Source organism: Serinus canaria, chromosome Z, assembly GCF_022539315.1.
Source record: "Serinus canaria isolate serCan28SL12 chromosome Z, serCan2020, whole genome shotgun sequence".
NCBI lineage: Eukaryota > Metazoa > Chordata > Aves > Passeriformes > Fringillidae > Serinus > Serinus canaria.
Window position 1 is genome coordinate 68,378,070 of NC_066343.1, and position 24,020 is coordinate 68,402,089.

The 24,020-nt window shown below is 37.1% G+C and overlaps 1 protein-coding gene across 2 annotated transcripts in view; it reads left to right on the top strand.

Moving 5' to 3' along the window:
* The window catches only part of KIAA1328 (KIAA1328 ortholog), a 171,602-nt gene that overhangs the window by 13,794 nt on the left and 133,788 nt on the right, over positions 1–24,020 (top strand). For both annotated transcript variants that reach the window (XM_018920086.3, XM_050986599.1), the window contains exon 5: positions 4,709–4,824. In XM_018920086.3, coding sequence (XP_018775631.3) covers positions 4,709–4,824 — 116 coding nt within the window. The remainder of the gene's footprint in view (positions 1–4,708; positions 4,825–24,020) is intronic.

The window sequence follows — 24,020 nt, forward strand, 5'->3', positions numbered from 1 at the left end:
CAAAAGCAATTTAAATAGAAAGATATCATAATGCCCTTCTCCACCCATGGGAGGGAGAGATTTCTCTTTTCAAATGAGATACAAGATGGTTTTTGCTATTATATTAGTGTTCTTGCTAAGATCACTGGCATGCCCAGAATGATTTGTAACTGGCAGCTACTAAAGCAGCCTTCAGACAGCCTGTTATCCCTTATTGAGAAAATGCTTCCCTCTTCCCAAGACCCTGGATTCCTAAACCCTTTGCAGGGTGCTAGCAGCTCGGGATACTAGTCTCTTCTACTGTCTTTCATAAGAAGCTGAACTTGACCAACTGAAGCTGAAATTTTCTAACAAAGGGTGAAAATGGGTGTCAAAACAGAACGTTTATTTGGTTACAGAACTGGAAACCATTGAAGAGGTTTCAGTAAAGCTGTTATAGTGTATATTTGCTGTTTTTCTTCCAGTCCTTAAGAACTTTGAAGGAAAACTTGCCTGTGGTTTATATTACAAATCTTGTGTGTTTGGCCTCTTGTGTTGTCTTCTCTCCTGGGTTACACTACTTTATGTTTACCCAAATTGTTACCTGGCTTTAAAATCAAAATCTTTTATCTTTTTTTGTGTGTTACTTTAGGGGCAATTTTGTGCTGCAGTTTTCTTAATTGGTCAGGCAGCGAGACTGCAAATGAGATATCCCTAAGCTTGTCTGAAAATTACTTTGTGTTGATAGGTAAAGCATGCCCAGGATTATTGTATCACCAATCACACTTACTTTCTGTGCTTAAAAAGTAATTTGTAGCTATAAATTCATGCTGTGAAATCTAGTTTTGTATTTTGCAGGTTGCATATCGTAAAATTTATCTATTGTGCAGCAATTTCAATTAGGTTTTGGGCCCATAGCACTTTTTTTTTTATTATTAGTTTTTTTCTAATGTGTACAAACTGCATATGATGCTTGAGTAGAATGTATCAGGTTTGTGAACCCTGATCCTTGAACAAAAATTCTGTTTCTTTCTTTCCTCCCCTCTCCCCCCCACCCTGCCCTCCATGGCAGTCTTCCCTGTTCCAGATGCCATTCTTTGCCTGGAATTTAAGACCTGTAGTTTTCAAGACTGGTCACCAAACTTTTTTAATCTTTGCTAGCTAGTTGGCAGACTACTACCAGATTGGTGTTTATTAAAAGATAAGTGTTCCCAAGGAGTGTAGGACTGATCAGTGAAGTTCCCAGTGTCTATATCTCTGTTTTTTGTTTAGTTTGTCTTCTGTTTTTACTAGCTGAGTTTCAATCTTATTTGCTTCATTTCAGATTTTTCTTGGTAAAAGCTCATTTTTAAAAATTTAAAAAAAATAGAAGATGCTGTTTTTAATTTGTTTTCAACTCTGCCTTCAGTCAGAAAGAGCTGAGTTCTGTCCCTAGTGTAGTGTTGATGTGAGTATTATCATGGCTCTTTCTTGTGCATGTCAGTTTTTCATTAAACAAATAAAACTTGAAGTGCTGTTGACTTGTGCAGTGCTCCAAAAATTCCACCTGGAGAGCATCAGTCCGGCTTACTCAGTGGAATGAGTCAGTGTCATCAGCAAACTCCTTGATCAATTCCTTCTTTAGATTAGACAGAAATACTAGTATCAGCAGTGGAAGCACACAATAATAATTGGAACTGGTGAACTAGGAATTAATTTTAACACTAAGGCAGATGCCACAGGAGGGCTTACAAGTTTTTCTAAAGAGGCTCCTGTAAAATAAAATAATTTATTTAAATGCATTTAGAATTATATAGGCTTTGAACTGTTGAATTTAAAGGAAATATTGAACAAAGATGGTGCACGTCCTGTGGCACAAGGTAGGTGGATGTGAATTGAATGCACGAAGGTGTTGCAGACACTAAATGGAAGGAATAGTTCCACTGATTCATCATCTTTGCTCTCAGCTGTCAGTTGTCTGTTTGATCCTGGAAGCAAGAACAATGGAGCTGGATACTGCATATTGCTCAGTGAAGCAGTTGAGCTCTTTGTAGTTGTGCCTTCATTCTTTTGCTGCTCTTTTCTGACCCAAGAGGGTGAACAGAAGGTGTTTTAGTAGCTGCCAGTTACTTTTGAGGAGCATTATGTGAGCCTTGTAATGTTTTTGTACAGCATCAGTGAAGTCCTGCATAGTTCTGCTAAGAATCAGAAGGCAAAGAAATAAGTTTAAAAAAACCAGCAACTCACTGAGCTATTTATAGGAAATGACATAAATCCAGTATAATCTGATGAGATTCTTGTATTCCTTTTCTCTAACTTCCTTTTGCCACCTCCTGTGAGTAACCATCTTTTGTATCTCGCCTGCCCTTTATGGGCTGTCTCCAGCTTTGTGATACATAAACACATACTGCCACATTTCTTCTGAGCTCACTTACTGTTCTCAGTCATTTACCGTGTAAGATATGTGGCACAATATATTCATGTGTCTGGGAGTGTGACAGCTTGCTGTGATATGTGTTAAATACAAACACAGCACATGAATGTGATGCACACTGATATAATGCACACTGATATAAGCAATAAATCACAAAATCTTGAGATGAGTAAAGCCTGCTAGATTTAGTCTGTTTTTTCTATTACTCTCTTCTTTCATGCCTTTTTTTCTTATACTGTTGTTCAATTTTAGTGTTATTTGGGTGCCAGCATAGCACAGTGTTTGTTGCCCTAAACCCTTTTCACATGCAGCATCGCTCTTGCAAGTTACTAAGCAAGCTTCCTTCCTTTCATAGAATCCTGGAGATGGTACTTGTTGTCTCTTTCCAGTTGTCTGCCCTGCTCGTTTCATTCCTGTCTTTCATCCCTGTGGTCATTGTGTTCCTCATTGTGGTTTTCTAATTAACTTTTTTTGGTTTTGCATCTTTCACTGATTATGTGAAGGAAGGTCCTATGTGCTGTAGTCATTTAGGTGGTTGCACTGGACTCAGAGGAAGCAAATGGGCCATGGTTGGATAGGGGAGTCTCTATCTGCAGCTTGTAGCAAATGTGCTGTGGCTGTTACTGCAAGAAAGTATGTGGATATTCCTCAAAAGTTTGTTGCCTGCTTGGCTGAAGAGTGCAGAGATGTTGGTGTGGGTCCAGAATTTATGCAGGTAGTTCCTGTTACCATGTTTCTTTAATGCTATGTGCACAAACCTTTTGACAACCAGTGAGTGGAGGGGAAGGGGCCTAGGAACAGGTTGAACTCATCACACCTTCCCAGGCTGGGCCCAAGGTTGTAAGTGAGACCTTGTGCACTTGACTAGTGGAATGCTTTTATGCTTAATCTGTGTCTTTTTTCCCCTGTACATTAAAAGCTTTACAATTAATAGTTTGATCCAAGCTTTCAAACTGCCCTAATTTAAAGAATTTGATTATCCGGTATCTGTTGTCTGTCTCCCTCTAGGTTTGCAGAGAAAAAGTGTGAGTTTCAGTATTATTATTTCCAACTTCATGCAGTCTGCTTGAACTGATATGGGAAGGGCTGTGGGCTCATCTTGGAGTTGGGGAATACTGCTTGCCTATAATTCACTCCAGGGGAGTGACCTAGTTGTGGTATTTATGACTTTTCCACTGGAAGATCAAAACAAATCTGTGCCCTCTTAAAGGGAGCAGTGATATCAAATGTATAGCTCAGTCCTTGAATGAAACATTCTGTTCAGAATATTAGTCTAATGGGATGACTGGAAGGCTTAGTCTAGTACTTATATATTTCATTTTTCCTCTCCTCTTTCCTCTTCCTATAAGATTGTCCCACTTTAAGGAAGTTAAAATTGGAGTTTTCTAGAAGTTGTATTGCTTTGGTCTCCTGTCACCTGTGTTGTGGCAGCTGTTTCATCATCATAAAAGACTGAACTTTAAGAGCCTTCAGCAACAGAAATTGCCTAAGTGCAGAGCAATAATATTTATTAGTCTAAGCTCATTACTTATATTTTTGTGGAGCTTTTATAGATCCATGATTTCCAAGCCACGTTTCTTAGCATAGTTACAGGATCATCTGTGCATAATGAGCTTCTTGCCTACGTGATACCAGAATAATTGTTTTTATAGCCTGCTCTTGAGGTGCAGAATAAATGACCATTGTAAGCCTTTCTCCCATTGTCATCTTTTAATCTTGATCCAATTATTTACGCTGAACAGCAAGATACAGGGTGCCATGCTCCAGACAGAAAGGAAAATTTACGCCTGCAGCTTGATATTTGAAAATCCTCAGAAAAGGACAAACAGTTTTGTTTGGAGAAAGCTAACAAGAAAAATGATTCTTTCCTGGACTTGTATTTGACCAGTAAAGGTGAAAGAAGGATTAGTTTATGGATTAAGGAACAGAAAAGTTTTCCAGAATTTTCTTCTTGTCATGTCAGCTAAGCTCTCCCGTCTGAGCTTTCTGTCTTCATGTCCTAGGTTTGTAAGAGGCCCAGTGAATCTTCATTATTGCTGCAGAGAATCAGAGTGGACAAACCTAATTGTGGGTTCAGGCCCTAAATTTGTTCTTCCATGCTGTCCATTAATGTGCGTGTACTCTACTGAGACCAGTGTTTTTGAAAAAAAAAAAAAAAAAAAGTATTGCGTAAAGTTGTATGCATCTTCCTGTGTAATATATTATAAACATTGTGTGGACCTAACCTGTTAAAGGGTGGAGAGGATGTTACCCATTTACCTGCCAAGTGGTGGAGGAGTTGGAATTCAGGCACTGTGGTTATGGGTATATATTTTATTTTTCTCAAATTCTTTTCAGGGTAAGTGAAGAAAAAGAGGTGACGGAAGAACGGCTGAAAGCTGAACAGGAATCATTTGAGAAGAAGATCAGACAACTAGAGGAGCAGAATGAACTTATCATCAAGGAAAGGGAAGATATCCTTTAAAAATATGTGCAATGGCTCACGGAAATAAAAAGTGAAGTACAGAGAAATAATTGTTCTAATTTATGGCATAGAATAAATCTGCATGTGCTGCCATTCAAAAGCAATCAGAGAGATGACTTGTCAGCATGTGACACTGGTTCATTTGAGCTTAAACTGCCATCCAGCTGTTCCTATGATGTTGTTTTGCTATGAAATAGATATTTGTCAACTAAAAAAATGACAATAAGGAATTTACACATTAAAATATGATGATAGATATTTTTAAAAAATTCTTTTAGGTCTTCATAATTTAGGTCTAAAACTTGCATGGTATTCCATTTCTCTCCATGTCCAGAGAAAGGGAATCTACACTAAAATGGGTATAAATTAAATATATGTATTAGGAGGTTTAGCTAGCTTAGACTTTTTGTTTGGTGTAGGGTTTGTTTGTATATAAAAACATGAGATTCTCTTTTCTTGCTAACTGTGACTTGCATTTATTTAAGCTGCATATGCTTAGTCCCAATCCTGGAATATCAAATGCAAAGTCACTATTGCAGGAATTGCTATTTTTCTTTCTGAGGTGTGACAGACCTTTACAAAATTCTCTTGTTCACATCTCTTCCAAATCTCTGGTATTGATGCTTTGTTGTTAAATTTCTCAGAAGTCTAAGGATTGGCTGCAGTGGGATAGGGAAGAGACAGGACTGCAACTACAGGAAAAGCAAATAGTGTGTGATTCATTGGGAGCTGCAATGCTGATAGGAAGGGTAGTAATGTTGTTTTAAAAAGCATGATGGAGCCCGGTGTGCAATCCTGAGCCATCCCTTGTTCAAGTTAAAAACAAAGTTAGTGACAAAAAGAGGTTGTTCAAGCTTTTGGCCAGTGTTGAAACAGAAATAGGGATAATTGAGAAACTTACACATGAATTTAGAGGAGGGTTCTTGAAAATTCTGGCAATCCTGTTTGACAGTTCAGCAGTGGAGGTGTAACAAAAATAGTGCTTCTTTATGATGGAGCTTGCTTGGCTTAGGAAAGGCATTCAGTGATGTGTGCTCTCTGTCAGGAGAGCATTGCCCTGATGACTTAGAACATCCCTTGTAGCACAGTGGCACTTATTTTTCTGGAAAAAAATTGTCTGTTTGTCTTAAATAATATACACATCAACAAACTTAGCTGGCTGTGAACTGTTACTGGAAAATATTAGATCTGAGGTATTCCAAAAACCATTAGATGTGACAGCAGCTCTTTGACATTGATTTCAGTGAAGCTAGTATTTTGTTGTATATTACATCGTGTGTGTTCAGTCAGCTCATGAATGTGGGGGAGATGCATGTTCCTGATTTTTTGTTATCTGTCCTCACAAAGATTTCACTAATTCACATGAACTTTATTTGGCTGGTGGAAAGTAGACGTGCTTGCTTTTTTGTTTTGTTTTTTGAGGTTTTTTCCTTTCTTTTTGTTTCTTTACCAGAAATAGATTGCATAAGCATGAATACTTTTCCAAAAGTCTGGTAGACATGGCAGAAGGTTAATGCATGCAATTTTACACTTCATAAAACTCTGTAAAACCTAGATATATAAAACAAGGTTATAATTTAAAACAATGTAATTTTAACTGCTGCAATACTTGCCTATCATATATGAATGATTCAAGATCTTCAGTGTAACTCTGATCACTTAATTTTTTAAAGCTTGTTGCAGAGACAAGGAATAGTAGAAGTGACTTGCTGAGGCTGAATACAGATTATGGCTTTTTCAAGTTCAGCAACTTGAAATTCTTTAATTTCTTCTGGATTATAGTGTCCACTTGCAAATAAGATGTCAAGGATGTAATATCAAAAGAAAAAAAATTCAAGCCTGTTAAAATAAAATTTATCTTTTATTTTTTTTTGCCCCACAAAACTAATTTATTCTCCATAAGATAATTTTCTTTACTGCAGAATTTAAAAGTACCCTGCAGTAATAAATAGTGCTTCTGATATAAATGCAGCTATCCAGCAAAGTGCAATTTCAGCTTGGTAAGGGTTTGGTTCACTTATCATGGGGACTGTGTGGGTTGTTTTCAGCAACACGTATTTTTGTTGTTTTGTTTTTTTTCCTTTAGATTCTTGAAGTAGAAATATTGTTTGGTGCTTGAAATCCCTATTTTGAGGGAAATCCCTGAGAAGCTGTGAAGACCCCTCTGTTCAAATTTGCTTCTGATGAACTGTGACAGAAACTTTGGGGGAAGGGAGATGGGGGTGGGTATGCAACAATCTCACTACAAAAATTGGAGTAATTTATCAGCATTTAGAAAACAGCATCTGTCTGCAGCCCAAGCTCACATTTACTTTGGAACTGCTCAGTGCAGTCTGGATAGGGAACAACAACTAAAATTTCATACAGATTTAGAAGTCAATTCTACCCTTCCTTGGCAGGTGAAACTTTGAAAATTGAGTACTTAGTACTACGGCATGCTGTTAATGGAGAACAACAGTGATGAACATACTGTAAACCTTAAATAGTCTGGCCTAGTGCCAGGGTTGCAAAATACTTAGTATCACAGAATTAGGGAAAATTTGGGATTTCAAATAGTCAGTTGGTCTACACCTTCTTCCTAAAGAAGTATTTAGGCTTATCATATTATCGTATAATTTGGTCAAAAGTAGTTGTTCTGGCTTGGTTTATCTCATGACATTTACATTTCAGACTGACTTCTTTCAAAAGAAATGTGATCTGAAGTGTTTAAAAAAAATATTCCAAAACCAAAAGAGGATCAAAACTTTGTTTTGTTTGTGTTAAACTCTTTTGCTTATAATAGACTGGAAAGTTCTAGTACTGATCTTAGAAGATTTGGCACTTAGTGGTGTTCAGGGACGCATGCTGGGATGACAGCTCTTGCTGTTCTTACTAAAATTTGCCCAACTGGGCTGACCTGGATAATCCAGTAACAGCTGCTCACACTCTCTTGATGCCCTCCCCAGTGAAAGCATCTTACTACTTTGAAGATGATGAAGTGGTGGGGAAAAATACCACTTTCTGAAAGTGAAGTTTACGTAAAAGATAAAGAGGCAAAATGTAAATGGCATGTGTATTGGGAAAGTGAGATCTAGAACGTGAGATCTGGAAAGCAAGACTTGGAAAAGGAGCTTGGGCTGGACATGACTGATGTGAAAGCCACAGAAGCCTGTTCTGAACTGATGGGTTCAGAAATGTTTGAACAGTTTGGGTTAATAGGAGCCGTGATGGTGGCAGGTGACCTAGGATCAATCAGACATTTGTAAGACACCTGATGCAAGCAGGGATGTGTCTGTTTAGGGTGTTCAAGCACCCTCTGAACTTTTGAAATAGAATTTGAGACTAAGTTCATGTGAGAGTTGCCATGTATCACCTCCTGTAGTGTTTTCTACAGCATCTACTCTTGGTATTTGTGTTTTCTTTGCTGCTGTATGGTGACTAAACTGCTTCTAGTGGCAGTCTAGATTCTGGAATTGGAGAGTGTGACTTGCACCTTCCTTGGTCTTAGCTGTATTATTTCATTTGCATTTTCACAGTAAGGGATGAGCAGTGTGCACCATGTTATGCACTTAGACTACTTGTGCTGCATCTTTTTCCTCTTTTGCTAGGAGCTGCTAATAGAAAATCTTTTGGCTTTCCTTTTTTTTTTTCCCTGATGTATTTTCAGGCACCTATTATTAATTTAGGTCCCAAATATAATTTAATTTAACAATCAGGAAAATATCTTTTGTAAGATGTCCCAATACTGTCATGATGTATGTCATAGGAAAAAATTATAATGAGATTATTAAGAAACAAATACTACTGATACTTCATAGCTCAAAGAAATTATGTTGTGGTCTTTAGCTTTTCTTTTTACCATTAGGGATTTTTTTTCATGTAAATTTGATGCGGTTGCATAAATGAAGAAGAAAAAGCAGCTGTAACATTTCTGTAAAGATTTACTAATAGGTGAAGAGGAAACTTGTTAAAAAAAAATTAAGAACTAGTTATTGAATTCTAAGCTCTGTTTAAATTATTATTATATAGACAAAGAGTAGGCAGATAAAGGAAAGAAGAGATTCTGTTTATTACAAACTTTTTTTTTTTTTGTAGATTTAAACTAGTCACCTGTATTATGCTACTGTTTTGGTTTATATTTAGAATGCACCTGGGTTGCTTAAGCTTTTTGTTGGAATTATTTTCTGACTGAACAAAGACTTATAAAATGGTTTGACCCTGAAATATCATCTAGGTCTGACCCCTGGACAGGACACCTCCCGGTAGACCAGGTTCTGAAGACCCAGCCAAATTCACACTACAAATCCTGTATGATTTACTTGGTTAGTCTTAAAATTGATCACAGACTCTGTTTACATATGTCCTTAATATTATAGAACTACTTAATTAGTTGGTTTTGCATGCAGTTAACATGAATATTAATTTAACTAAAACAGTTCATTTGCTTATAGTGTTAGTGAGACATAGAATATTAATTTGCTGGAAGAATAATGAGCTTTATAAGTATTATCTAGAGACTTTAATAAAATGCTTTTAGTTTTGCCATAGTACTGTTCATTATATAAGTCTTGCATACATAAATTAGGGCCACTTACATATTTTCTCCTTTTCCTTTCTTAATGTGTTAATGTAAAATTAGTAGTATTTTTCAGAGGAAAAAGAATTACTGGCTTGCTTAATGCAAAGAACAAAATGGAAGAAAAAGGAGATGTCAGAATACAGAATTTACTTGCTGGTTCTGCCTTATTTTCCCTATAATGTTAAATATGATCTTCTGATAATATGAACACTTCTGCTTCCTTTCCTTTTTTAATCAGACCCACCAAGTTGTATCACAGATGAGGGAGCAAAGGTGGTCTTGCACAGAAGGGCTTTGGCCATGTACTTTGTTGGTTGTGTGGTCCCGGTGTCCCATGTGGCAGCTTCCTGTGTGTGTGCCTCCCTGGGGCTGCTGTTGGCAAGGGGACAGTCTGTACTCAAAATGTCAGCGCAGTGTCAGGGGGAGGTGGGGAACAGATATTAACACTGCAGTTTAGCATCCATATGAGAAAATGGGTCCCTGCCTTGCTGTGCCCCTACCCTTTGCCCCTGAAAAAAGAAAAAGGTAAGAAGAAAATTTCTATAGAATGGGAATTTGCCATTTGCAAGAAACTTGTGCTTTTGAAAGTCAGGCTATTTATTTAAAACTCTGTAACAATTTTAGAGATTAACTTTGTCTGAGTCTGTTCCTGATGGTATAGTTTCTGACAAGTTATGAACTGAGGGTTTGAAATGACCGTCATTATTTTTCTTTTATTTCTTAACTTGGCTCCCTCAACTTATCATTTAAAGTTTTTTCCCTTTCTATTTTTCATATGTGAAAGCATACTATATATCTTCTTGTGCATCATAATTTGTTTGAAGGTGTGTGAGGAGAATGGAGAATTAGTATTTTGCTCCTTTCTTCCATTTTATCCAAGTACTTTACTCTTTGAAGGTGTTTCTCTTACTGTTATTTCAGGTATCCTGCTAGTAAATGTTTCTAAGCAACCATTGTGGTCTGTTGAAAAAAAGCTGCACTTATTAAAAAGTCCCTGAATATTTATATGCTATTCTGTAACTGCAGTATTGGTTAAATAATGTATGTATTTACGAACTGAAATGTAGAAGAATCAGTCAAGGACTATTGGGTAAATAAGATATTTTGAATTTTTCATGAACTTTTAAACTAAAACAAGGTGAAACATATTGTAATGTTGAGTATTCAAATGGATCAATGGCTGGAGATTAATTTGAAGCTTTCTGTGCTTAATCCTAGTTAGTGCCTTGTAGCACAACCTAGCAACACTGTCCAAGTTATGAAAATACCCAGAATCGGCAGGCAGCATCTAAGCAGTCAGCAACAGCCTCTGTAGAATAGGAGCTGGACAGGCTTTTTGCCCTAAACCTCTGCACTCAGTGGTGCACAATTGTCTGTGAGATGGTACTGTCAGCATAGAAATACAGCTGTGGAATGGGAGAAGCATATTTGCTCTGTGTTTTATATGAAGGGTGGGATGGTGTTCTGTATGTATCTGACTGAAGCAGAGATGTTCCCACCCAACAGCTCTTATATAGAATTTTGGAGTTCCCCTGAGGTGAGTGTTGAGGGCTAGTAGCATTCTCTCATCTCCCATGTTACATGATGTTTTTACAATGTGGTGGTAATCTGTACCTGATACTAGGGACTTGATGATTTTGAAACTGAATAAGAGCTGGAGTTCTGCTCTGCCAGATTGTGGATACCCATGGGTAGCTATGTGCTTCCCAGACACCCTGTCTCCCAGCTCTGGGTATCTGAAGCACAGGTTTATGATATTATATATATTAACTGTCTTGTGAGCATGACAGAACTGGATATGATGATGGGTTGCCCCTGTCTAAACTAAACAGGAGAAACTTGTCATTGAAAATGCACCTTCAGCCATGGCAATCTCATACATCAATATCAGGTATTTTAAGAAAAAAGGTTCAAGTAGTTGAGGTAAAAAAAGAATCTTTGTAGGAGTCAGGCTGGTCAGTTTAAGTGTCTTGGGTGAAAGACGGATCTCTCTGCTTTTTCCAGATACTTAAACTGACCAGGCTACTTACCTGACTGAATTTGACCACTGGTTTTGTGGTTATTGCTGAAACATTTGGCTTTAGTCATGTAAGCTTTCAAAGTGATGTTTGAGTTACATTTTTTCTTTATGACATTTTGCTCATTTGGAAACAAAGACTGAGTTCTTTTAAAAGGAGGCACAAATGGGAAAATGAGATCATTAATTGTTGAAGCTGGTACTGTAACAAATTGACTAGAAATGTGGATTCAGAGAAATTGATGTACTTTATCCTTCTAAACTAAATGAATTCTCCATCTGCTTCAGCTTCTCAACTATAATGAGGACGTAGGTCTGACTCTGCTATTGGTTTCTCTGTCTTCCTGCACTATTTTGGAAAGTTTAAACATTTCTTGCATAATTAAATACACTTTCAATAAATCAATCTCATAATAATTGTTGTTCAGGAGAGTTCATTATTCAGTTCAGTCTTTTAAATTACTGTTCTTCTTTAAAGGATTCTTCTGACGTAATGGCTTCTTCTAAATCCATTTGCCATGCTCTAGCTTGTAATTACTTTAGATTTGAAAAATAAAATGAATGGCTTTATTATTAATCAGTAGCAAATTTGTCTTACTGTTTTTAGAGTGGCCTTCACTCATGAAATAGTTTTAATGGTCTAGATAGCAAAACACTTCATACCTCTCTTTCAACAGAGATTTAGTGAAAGCAATCAGATAGTTTTGTGGGTTTTTTTCCTTCCCTCTCTCTCCCATCAAACATTTGTCAGAGTGACTGTCATCATGTGTTTGCTGTTGTATTCTGTGAGCTGCTGGCCTTCTGAAAGCCTTGTTTTGCTGCCTGCTTTTAAATTGGAAGTTTTTCAGGCTAAGCTAGATTTTATTTTTGCCTTGTGCTGTGGGGAGTACATTTCACTTAAGCATAGCATTAATTTAACATTGACTTTTTTTTAACGGTGGACATTGGCCTGTAAGAAGTTTGTCACTGTTCAAGCATGATGAAAACAACATCTGTTTCTTAACCCTTTTCTATTGATGTGGGATTTCATGGTTCTCAGTGACAGTGATTTTGTAGTCAAGAGTTGCAAGTCTGTGCCTTCCCATAGCAAAATGCCCTCTTGTTTTACAGCAGGTGAGACTGCACAGGTGACTGTCCTACATTAATCTTCTCCATTTGGCATCAGTGCCTTCATAGTCTCTTGTAAGGCTGTTCAAATTCATCCTTAATTTTAAACTGTCAGTCAATGCAAACTAATATAATGCATTTTTAGCCTTGCTAAACTTCTTAGGATCTAGTGGATGTTACACTAATATCTCATTTCCATAGACTACTTAGAAAATGAAAGTGGGTTAGTTGTAGAGTTATAGACATTCAGTCAGTCTCAGCTTTTAATTTCCTTAGGAATTCATGACTATAACAGCACTCTGGGTTTTGTTTCCTCTATCAGTTGTGATGCTTAACAAGGGTTAAGAATTTTGAGTAATACTGAGGAGTAGGAAAAAACATCCGAAGAGGAATGAATAGCATCCTTAAAGTCTTAATTCCATGAGGTTATTAAAAGTGTAAGTGTAAAACTGGATGGAATTTATCCGGATACAAGAATTTCATTGAAGACTTCTACATATATGTTTTATCCTTAGTTCTATTAGCGTTACACCTTCTTTGGTCTAGTTTCAGGAGTTGAAGTAGTGTTTCATTTCATATTTACAGTTTTCAGTTCAGATCCCAATATGTATGTGTTTATTTAAATACATTTTTAACTGTGGAAATGGTAAGCTTTTGCTAATGGCAGTGTGGTCACTTTCATTGTGCATATGGCAAGAGATTTACATAAAGGTCATCCCCTTCTTGGGACAAAAAATACCCCAGGGTTTATAGAACAGGGAGTACAGTTGTAGTAATAAGGATTATGCTGCTGATAAGTTCCCCTCAAGGCCCAGTGATGGTAATACCCCTATATTTTGTCTTTAAAGAAAACTGCTGAGAGGCAATAATTTTTTTTTGTATGTGTCCCATTTTCATTAATGCATGGTAATTGATGGAGTTGCAGTGACTTGTAACAGTAATGAGTTCTAAACATAAGAATGCACTCCTTTCTAATAAGTGAGCACTGCTGGGGTTTAAAAGCGTACTAAATCAGTTGCTTTAGTATGAATTTATTAGTTTTTTTCAGCATTAGCTTTAATAGTAGTTATTTACATAAGCGTACATCCCATTAACCGCCATCAGGGCTGGAAAACATGCTGAACTGTTCATATTTTCATATAATTATTGAACATAATGGTATCATTTGCATTTCTAAACAGTGATGTTTCTGTCAGGCTTGGAAATAGTGTCTTTACGCAGTCCCTATTTCACATCCACTTATTTGACATCGTTAAATTTTATGCTAATGTGCTTCCCTAGAATGTCATCAGTAGGACAGATGCTTGCACTTTAATATACAAATCAGTGATGCTTTTCCCTCCCCCTCCCCTGAACTGCAAAAGAAATAAAAAAGCATATCTGCACTTTTTAGATATAGTTATTTTCATTCTAAAGAATATGTAAGAAATGAAACTAAGCTTTCACCCCCTTTAGTCACTTCCAAACATTGTAACAACAGATACCTTCATTGTGAACAGTGAGAGACTGTCCTCTGCCTGAAGGAGGAAGAATCTTCTAAAATTCAAAGCAGTTATCTTAAAATAAAAATTGTAGCCTTGAGCTTGCCACCTGTGTAAGGTATAGAGTCTCATAGAGCAAGCTGCCTGGTCAGGCAGCAGTCCATAAGCCAGATTGGCTTACCTGGCAGCAGAGCATGGCTGTTAAGGGAGGGAACTGTTTCACCTGCTAGGCTCTGTCAGCAGAAGTGCATTTTGACTTGTACATTGTCAGGTTTTTAGTCTTACACTTTTAGTCTTACACTTTGCAGACAGGCAGAGATATATGAGCTCTTGCCAGCCAAGTGTGGATGGTAGTTGTTGTATGAAGAGAGCTGACTTTTTTTTAATGTATGTAAGGGCTTTGATGCTTCTACCGGAGTCAACACTGAAAGCAGAGAATCAAAAACCTGAGCAACCAATAATTGTAGGTCTGAATGTGGAAATGATGGAATAAAAATAAATAAATATAATCAGCAGCACCACCAAAACTACACTGCTTTTCTTCCATTTAAAATTGAAATTAATATTTTGCATTTGGTTCTGTATGAATTTATCTTGGGATGACTTGCTTACTATTGCAAGTAGAGTGCTAGAGTTAGAGCAGGTGTGTGCAGCCTGCAGTATTCAGGCTGGTCACAGAAAAAAGTAGCTATGAGATACAGAATGTGTTGCTTATGAGCACAGCATGACTCATGTGAATGAGAATGGAAATCCAGTGGATCTCCAGCTCAGTTCTCTGCTTTTTCTGACTTACCAGATGTGGCACCAGGCAATTCCTCTGTTTTCTTTCCTCACCTGTTTAAAAATTTGTGGTACTGCTTGCTGGCCTTTGTGTGACATGAAGGTTAAATGTAAGCATGTTGCTCAGTTACGGCATTTCATGGACACACTCTGAAAATTTTAAATAAAACAAAAAATTTTAGGGTCAAGGAAAAGACTGAGAGAAGTATACTACACAGGTTTGTCATTTTCATTGTTTTATACATAAAAAAATACATGTTAAAGAATGCCTTTCTTAGTCATGTCTTAAAAGAAGGTTGGAAGGGGGCAGCCAAGTAGAAAAAGGTACTTGGAGTGAAATGAAAAGGCATATTTTATGCATAAAGGGCCGCGTGAGCAAACTGGAGATACACTCTGATGGGTTCTGGGCTTATGGTGTCTTTAATTATAGATGATTAACAATTTGCTAGTTACTTTGCATACAAGTATGGAGACAAAAATCCCTTCTAGGAAATCCTTGCAGTCTAAGACCTCATTCTGGTGGTGTGTGTAGAGGTGTGTTTTAAGTCATAAGAAGCAGCTATATTAAAACAACAAAAAATTTGCTTTCATTATGTCAGAGGGAGCCATAGGAGTTTTCAAGGATTTCTGTCAGAGTTTTGAGCTTGCAATAGGGCAACCATTTTATAGCAAACAGTTTGGAGCCAGCTGCTTTTTAGTACACCTTTTACTCAGAATTAAATATGGACACAGCAACGTAGACTAGCAAATTGGTGAGATGTGCTAATTTCAGCTGTGAAGTATTGGGAAATTTAAAGAGAGCACCTCTGGCATGAGAGCAGATTGTTGTACTGCAGAGAGTCTGAGCTGACCTCGTCAATGTCTCATTTAAATCCTGAAAAGAAGACTCTAGGTAATTGGCAAGTATCCTTATTTTAAAATGCGGCCATAAAAAGGTAACATATGATGATTTTTAACATCAGAAGATTAACATTTTACCTTTAAATAAAATATGATTAACTGGTACAGAATTAAAAGTAATAGAACTGAAATATTCAAACTATGACTCTGTGGTGTCAGATTATGCGTTGAGTGTGACAGTTTAAGTACTGAAGTGATTTAAAAAATGAGTCAGCTGAAGGATGTATATCCCAAGTAGTGAGAATAAAATGGAATAAAACAATTGTGGCTATCAAAACTTTCTCAAAATGTCCTGGCTGAATGAACCAGAAGACCAAAGTGTGGTGTTGTTTACAGCGACTGGGTTTTGCTCGGGTGCCCTTTTAGATGCAGCAAGGGAGTAGTGCATGCTGTAATGGCATCCTAATCTATAATTTTAACCCACCAAATCATGATTATGCTTAAATTTAGTGCCCAGACCAAGACTCCTCTTGGCTGCTGGGTTCATATACCTTCAAGAAGGTTCAAATTTGATTGATTTAGCAATGCTTTTTTTCTTTCAGTAGTTTGTAGTCAGCCAGGCTTTTTCTTATCTCTGTACAATTTCATTTTGGATGGATTGGCACATGTTTTGATACATGAAACTACATGTTTGCCATCTGAATTTCTTGGTGTCGCTGTTTGGAAATGTGAAAATGCCATTGTGAAGGTTTGTCATTTGACTTCTGCATATTTTAAGTCCTTGTTAGTAAAAATGCTTTTTTTCCCCCAGCTAGTAGTTCTGTAAACTCAGCTTGGAATTTGACAATGAAGTGGCATCTTGCTGTCTTCTGAAGTTCTGTAAATGAATTTTTAGAGTGCAATTTGGGCATTTAGTAATCTTCATGTAGAAGTTGTTTCTGGCATGTTTATGCACATTAAGCTGTGACACTTTTAAATTGTGTAGGAATAATCAAGGGGAGGATTGGAATATGGCTTATTCCAAAATGCAAAAATAAAATAAGGGGCAAAGAAAATGTATTATGGTCACAAAGATTGGCAGGTCTAATTTTGTTTACATCCAGAGAGCAGGATACTGAAGTAAGTGTATTGCGTTCAAGTTTTTCCTTCAGAAAGTAGAATTTTCATTATTATATAAAAATGCAAGCAAAGCATTTAACACCCTTTATAATGCATTAACTCTTCCAGTGTGGATTTTGTAATGTTTTATTATCTTCAGCTGGAAGTTTTGGGTTTCTCTAAATGTTGCTGGATAAATTGATGAAAGGTCTTTAGATGATTTTAAAGATGTTACTCAACATCTCTTAATGATGCAGAGTAAGTCTTGAGTGAACACAGCTTTTAATGTCCAGCTGTCACTTCAGGTAACTGGACAAGTGTTGCAAGGCCTTATTGCTCTTTTTCAGTGCAAATAACCATATTTAACTTGCCATTGCTCTTTGCTTTAACCTGCTAATAAATCTACTGAATAAATTTTTCGTAGGAAAAGAGGAAAATTAAAAATGAGGAATATGTTTCTGATTGTCTGCTGAGAGAAGTGATGGGAGAAAATGAAATGAACTTACCTTCAGGACCGAATTTGATTATGGGAAGAATTGTCTGGTGTTGTCTCTGGTAGTGTGGGGGTATATTTGGTAACCCAAAAAGGCTCATGGTTTCCCCAGAAAGCCATCTGGGTATTTCCGGGGTCCATCTGCTCTGATGCGTGCACGACTAGTGAATCCTAGTTGATTTTAATGAACTGTTTATATTGAACTTCTCTTGTGTTGGCATGGTTCATGTTGCTATGTTACACTTGTCTTTTTGGAAACAACCACAGGACAGTGCAAAGATTTTAACAACAATATAGTTGCATTGTTCTGACTGGGCATTGAATGCATTGGAGAGTCTCCTGGCTTGTCTGCAGGGAACAGATGACTATCAGGAACTTCCTGGCTCTTTCAAACAATTTCTAAAGCTGTAAATATCTGCCTTGGTTAATTCTCTTCTGTGTGCCATCTTTTAAGGATCAATGTTTTAGAAAAGCTTCTGTTTTTTTTTTTATGACACCTCCTAATTTCTAGGCTAGACACAGTCTCAGCTAGTTTAAACATGCTTGTTCTTGTGCCAGTATTTTGCTTAAATAGATCTTCCTCTCTTTCATGTTTATGTAGAAGGGATTGAAGCAATAGACGTTCCCTCTCTCAAAGGAAAAGGAGAGGACAAAGCGAGACAAGTTTCACTTCTTGTTGTATGAATGATGGGAAGTCCTGGCTTCTGGATTAGAACAGGCTAGAAATCTGAGTGAAATGGAACAAGGCTGAGAAGGATTGTATGACTGAAAGGTCAGAAAGCTTAGCTAAGTCAGAACAGCAGTGTGGACTAATTGGGATTTGTTTGCTTTTTCTTGCCTATAGAAGTTGTCTTGATGAAGTTCATCTTCACAAAGCTAGACAGAAAAACTTTTGATTGGTGTTATAGAAAGTCCCCGAAGGTCAGATTAGATCCACACACATATGTTATGATTAAAGTTTGGCCCACTAAGGCAACTGAGATTACTGAGCAGACAAATTACAGTGTGACTTTAAGTAGGCCTCTTGACTTCCCCCATGGCAAAGGTGTCTTTTCAATTCTTGCTGTTAGGAATTCTGTTCAGTCTTGCTTTGTCATCAGCCAGGGACACACCACTGTGGGTATTCTTCTGCTTGTTGCTCAAGGACATTGAGCTATTGTGAATGGTTTAAATTTTTGGAAAAAAGGCATCATGTAGCTGGATTTGCATTAATTGAGTAGCTAGTGGTGCCTCAGAACTGTGAATGGAGCTGCCCACAGTAAAGTCAGGGTTTACTTCCCATCATTATGACTTTTGCTTTTTAAATACCAATAATAAAGTAATCAGAGGTTTGGGACATAGGTCTGCAACAGATTTATATTTTGTTTGCTTTTTGGGTTGTGAGTTTTCACTGTGCATGAGGAAATAAACATGGCTGAATTAATTTTGACAGAAAGTACAGGACAACTGATTATTAGTTCAGAGTTGCTAAGTGCTGTCCTTGGGTGTTAATTTGGGCTCCATCTTTGCCTTCATCTGTCCCTCTTTTGGATGATATGCTGCTTTTTGCCATTGCCATATCTGTCGCTCTTTGTAGACACTAAAATATAATCTTACCTCATATTTAATAGAAAACATATGAAAGGAAAGCTCTGCAATTAATATCTTACTGAATGAGTCATTATTTTTTGCTGGTCCTTGAAATTAAGTAATGTGTGGGTAACTCGAGTTGCAGGAGCTTTGCACTGCAGCTTGTAGTTTTGACATAAAACTACTATGGGCTTGCTGAATCAGTGGTATTTTGTCTCTTTTATATCTTTTGGCCTCAAGAGCAACCAAAAATGTATTTGTGAGCTGTAATAAAGACTGGTTCTTTCCCCTCGCTCTCCTCTCTGTCCATACTGCATTGCTTAAGGTGTCTGCTACTTCCTTTTTCTTTCAATGTCAGGAATTTTATTTTAATAGGACTTGTGAAATCTGGAGACTTATGGAAGATTACTAAATCTGCCAGAAGTTTATAAGGCTCATGAAAAGTATATGAGATTATACATAAACTCCTTTTCACTCTTTGGATCTGCTTGCTAGATGATGTGAATCGTCATTCCCTAGGAAAGAGGCTTTCTGCTCAGTATATTCTCCAAATTTTCCTGTAAGATAATTAGTCTAACTGTCTTTGAAGTGTGTTCCTTAATGTGAATCTATTTTTCAACGCTGTGTATTTTGAAAGGGTTATGTTGTGTATTTGCTGTAAATTGATTCAGTTTGTGTTACTTCATGTCATATTTTGTATATTTTGGAATTTTACATTATTTTTTCGTGTCTGTTTGTCATTGAAGATCGTTTTTAGTCAGGAGCATTATGGATGAAGGAGGAGGCAGGAGGTTTCAAGGGAAGGCACATAATGGTGTGAAGCATGAGGCTTAGTTGTTTCTATAGGGTGCTGCATTGTAGGACAAGCATTTCTCCCTTGTAGAGTCTAATTATGCTGTTGTATCACTTGAAGAGAATAAGGGATGATATCTTGGAGTTTCTGCTCCATACATTCTGAAAACATCATGCTTCTGGATATGTTCTCTCTGTGACTTTCTGATATCCTCCCTAAATAATAAATGTAAGTGATGACCTGCATGGTGCCCATGCAGTCTAAGTTGTAGTGAGTTCCTTGGAGAGATGTGCTGGAGGCCAGTTTGCTCAATCCTGCCTCTCACCCTTGGCAGTGTTTGTCTTGCTCACCTTGATCCCAGTGGCATCTCTGATCTGATGCTTTTGGGGGGGGCCTGCAGCTGACCCCAGTGTTCAGAGAGCCCCTTGTGTGCCTGTAAGATGGGCGTGTCCAGAAAGGAGCGCAGTAGCCAGTCACAACAAATCTTGAGTGCAGCTCGTGGAATCGTTCTCTCCTGAGGAGACTCAGCTATAAATTTATGTGAACGCACACAGCATTTCTTTTCTATTTTTCTGTTCATCTCCTGTGTTTTGTCAATTGTATGGTAACAAATATAGAAAGAATGGAGAAACTGGGTTAGTAGTGTTAGTTTATTGTTTAAGATACATTTCCCCTGAATTTGTTAAAATTTGTTGTTCATCTTTGAGATTAGGGTTCTTTGATCTCAATTTTATCTCAAGCAGAGTCAGTCTTCTAAAGTCAGCTGGGTAATGGTCAGCAGTTTTTCCATGCTTGTAGACTTGTACCAGCACAATCATCATCAAAACACTTTTTTTGTTATGGACTATAAACATAACAGTTTCATGTTTACAAAGCCAATTTGAGAATCAAATGTAGTATTAAGCCTAGTGCCAAGATAAGTCTCTGGTAACAGGAGAATAATTCACTGTAACATTTTTGTACATTAAGCTGCACTGAATGCACATTAATAAAACAGATACATAGAGGGATGGTGTCGCACTGCAGGATGTTTGTCAGGTTGTTTTCATTGGCCTGACAGAACTCCAGTATGAAAGGTACAGAGTGTGGACAGATTCAGTAATGAACTTGCATTCCAAATCATCTGTCGGAACCCTGGTCAACTGGGAACAGACGTGCTGACAGACATGAGACTCCTAGTATAGCCATGTGGTTCTTTGTCTAATTTAAAACACAGCTGGCCCCTTGTTCTATAAGTTTAATAGAGATGTAGCCTCTATTGCCACAATTTCAATTTTGCTGCAGTTTGTCCTGCAGAATGTTGAATGCTGTGTGCCTTGCCCTGTGAAAAGGATGCTTTTGGAGTCTTGGAAAACACAGCAATGCTCAAAGCAAATTTTGATTAAGATTCATTCACAAGAGGAGTCTCCCACAGTTTTTAGCGCCTAGAAGAGACAAGGGTTTGGTGAAATAAACTGTTATATGCAAAAATTACAACAGAATTTATAGTGGTTAGACAGCCTTGGTGCAGTGCTAGGAAATTGTTGTTAATTGATCCTACGATTTTATTATGATGGATCTTGTCTAGAAAAGAAAACAACTTCTAACATCTTATGTATTTTATTCTTTTTCAGTTATTTCTTAGATTAGGAATACAAATCTCCCTCAGCTTTTGGCTTGTATAGTAGTTGTTCTTAGACATTGAAAATTAAGTGAATTAAAGACAAACAACAATTTTTTCATGTTGAGCTGATCAGCATTTTAAATTTCTATCATGCAGGCATTGTTAATACTTTGAGATGCAATTTTGTTTCACTAAAATGCATTTCAAACAAATTCAAAGATGCCATGTTTTGGTTTTATGTTCTTTCATGACATAGTGAGAGACTCATGTTGTGATCCTGCTGTTCTGATGATTGTGTTCTGACATAATGGAAGTGATTTATTTGTTTTTTGAAACTGTCAGTCTGTCATTGCTACATGCATGGTGTATCAATACTGAATCAGTCACACAATTAGACTTTCAGCTACTGATGAAAAAAAAAAAGTTGTTTTTTTTTTTTAATACTGAGCAAAATGTGACAATTTGTGATGAAACTTTGACAAGCAACCAAACATCTGATGCAAAATGAAAATATTGTAGTCTTGAAAAAAGGGAGGATTTTCTTAAATTTCAGCATGTTTATTTTCTTCTTCTGTTTGAAAAGTGATTTTGGTGGACGATTGGTGTTGTTAGCAACATATATTTAAAAAAAAAGCCTGAAGGAGATCTCTAGGCATCCTTTTCTTTTCCAGCAGAGGATGGATCATTATGTGTTTTACTCTCTGGCTGCTAGTTCTTTGTACAGGTAGCCTGAATTTAAGTTTGGATTTTCATTCTCATTTGGAGGCTTTGCCATAGTTGTAAGCCTTTGACTAGAAATTTGAGTTGTTTCTCACTCAGCAAATTAAGCTCTGCAGTGTCCACTGCTGATAAGCTTTTCAAGCTGTCACAGGTTTCCTCTGTCATCAGTTGTGCTTTGTGGAATGCACTGCAGTTTGAGTACCATCCCACAGATTTGTGGTAGGGGTCTCAGAAGTGGTGAAGTTGGGCAGATTGAAGAGGACCATGAGTATACTGTAGGGAAGGTGATGGGTAGGTTCTTTGATCAGCATTAACTACAATGCCAGTAAACCTTTAACTTAGCTGCCATTAATTCAGCCCGACTGAAATAGCATTTAGAGTTAATGAAACTAGTTTTAACAGGATCTGCAATGCTTTCTGTGTGTGAACGTGTGACATTTTACAAGTGCATTGCAAAGACTAAATTGATTCTTAGAAGAATACATTTCTCTAGTCCAGACAAGACCTAATAGATCTTTTTCCTAGATAGCAGACTTAACTTTTTCCTAATTTTCTCTCTTGATTAAAATCCTGAATGGGGGGAGGTTTCTACTAAATGTCTGCTCAAAACAAGCTTAGAGAAAATGGAATGTCAGCCTTAAAAATGTCACTTTAATAAGGTTTGACAGGATAAGGTCCTAAAAGTCTCCTAATGATATATATGCAAGTATGGAGTATGTATGCTTGCTGTATTTGGGATCAGTGTGTGCAGGAATGTATATTCCAAAAATATTGATGACTCTGTGCTGGGTAGACTGCTAGGAATGGGGAGCACTGGCAGAGAAAAAGGACTGGCAAACCCAAGATGTGGATGAAAGGGAAAAGAATACAGACAGTAAAAAAAGAGGTATCAGGCTGTTGGGGCAAAGAGGTAGATCCCCTCTAAATGGGAGAAAACAGTTCTCATAAAAAAACCTGCCTATTAATACTTAGATCTCATAAGGGAAATGGTATAGTGGTACAAAGGAATATTTATGCTTTTAGGCATGAAAATGGAAACAATTTCCTTTGTGTCTCTGTGTATGTGCACAAGCACTTGTATTATTCCAACATTTTTTTCATAATGCTGACTATGTTTTTAACTCAGAATGTACTCTAGTTTTGGGAAGTTAATTTTTGTCTATCCATAAAATTCTGCTGACTTCTCTTTTGTGTCTAAATACTTGACTGATTATTGAATTCCATGCATTTATGCGTACTTCAGAAGTCCTATTTAACAATTAGTGTCTGGAAAATCAAGAAAAGGCACATGTCATGCATGTGCCACATATTTAAATCGCACTTTAAAAAAGCCATCTGCTCAGCACTTCATTTTTAGGGTGTTCTCTGCTCTACAGAAAAGTGTATCATTAATAAGAGTTCAAAACTAACTTAGGTACCTATTAGGCATAGTTTAATTTTGTGTGTGTATTACCAGATGCCTACATTTCCAAACCAGTGACAATTTAACCTTAACTCCTGAGGGTGTCATTTTGCAGCTAGTAAGCTAGCTTATAGGGTCTAGACAAAGACAATAGAAGACATTGAGCTGTGGGCAGTACCCACTCATAAAACTCAAAATTGTTATTTGTGATTGTTTTTCTGCTCTTATATAATTTGAAATTGGGTAACAATTCTTTGGAATAAGCTATAACCATTTATGTGTTTTAATAATACAAGGTTTTGCAATATTGTCCAACAGTTGTTGAATTTTTTTTTAATTTTCTTGGTTCAGAGCAGGGACATTACAGTTATTTTTTGTTTATCTGAAACTGCTATCTAAAACAATATTATGGCAACCAATTATTTTGTGTTTAATGTTGGTGGGCAAATTCCCCAGACCGTCTAAGCTTGTTTAATATCCCCTTGCAGTGTTTGGACAATGGACTGATGTTATTAGAAACTATGAATCAAAGTTAAATTGAGGGTATGAATCATGTTTAAACTGCAGAGCAAAATCGTGATGATGTGAAAGTGCAAGTAAGTAAAGGAAACTACAGGATAAAATAATTGTATCTCCTTGCTTAAAATAGGTGCAGACTGGTTACATCCTTCCTGATGGATGTGCAGCTTGCACAGATGATGCCTGCCCTGTGCTGCGTTTTGGC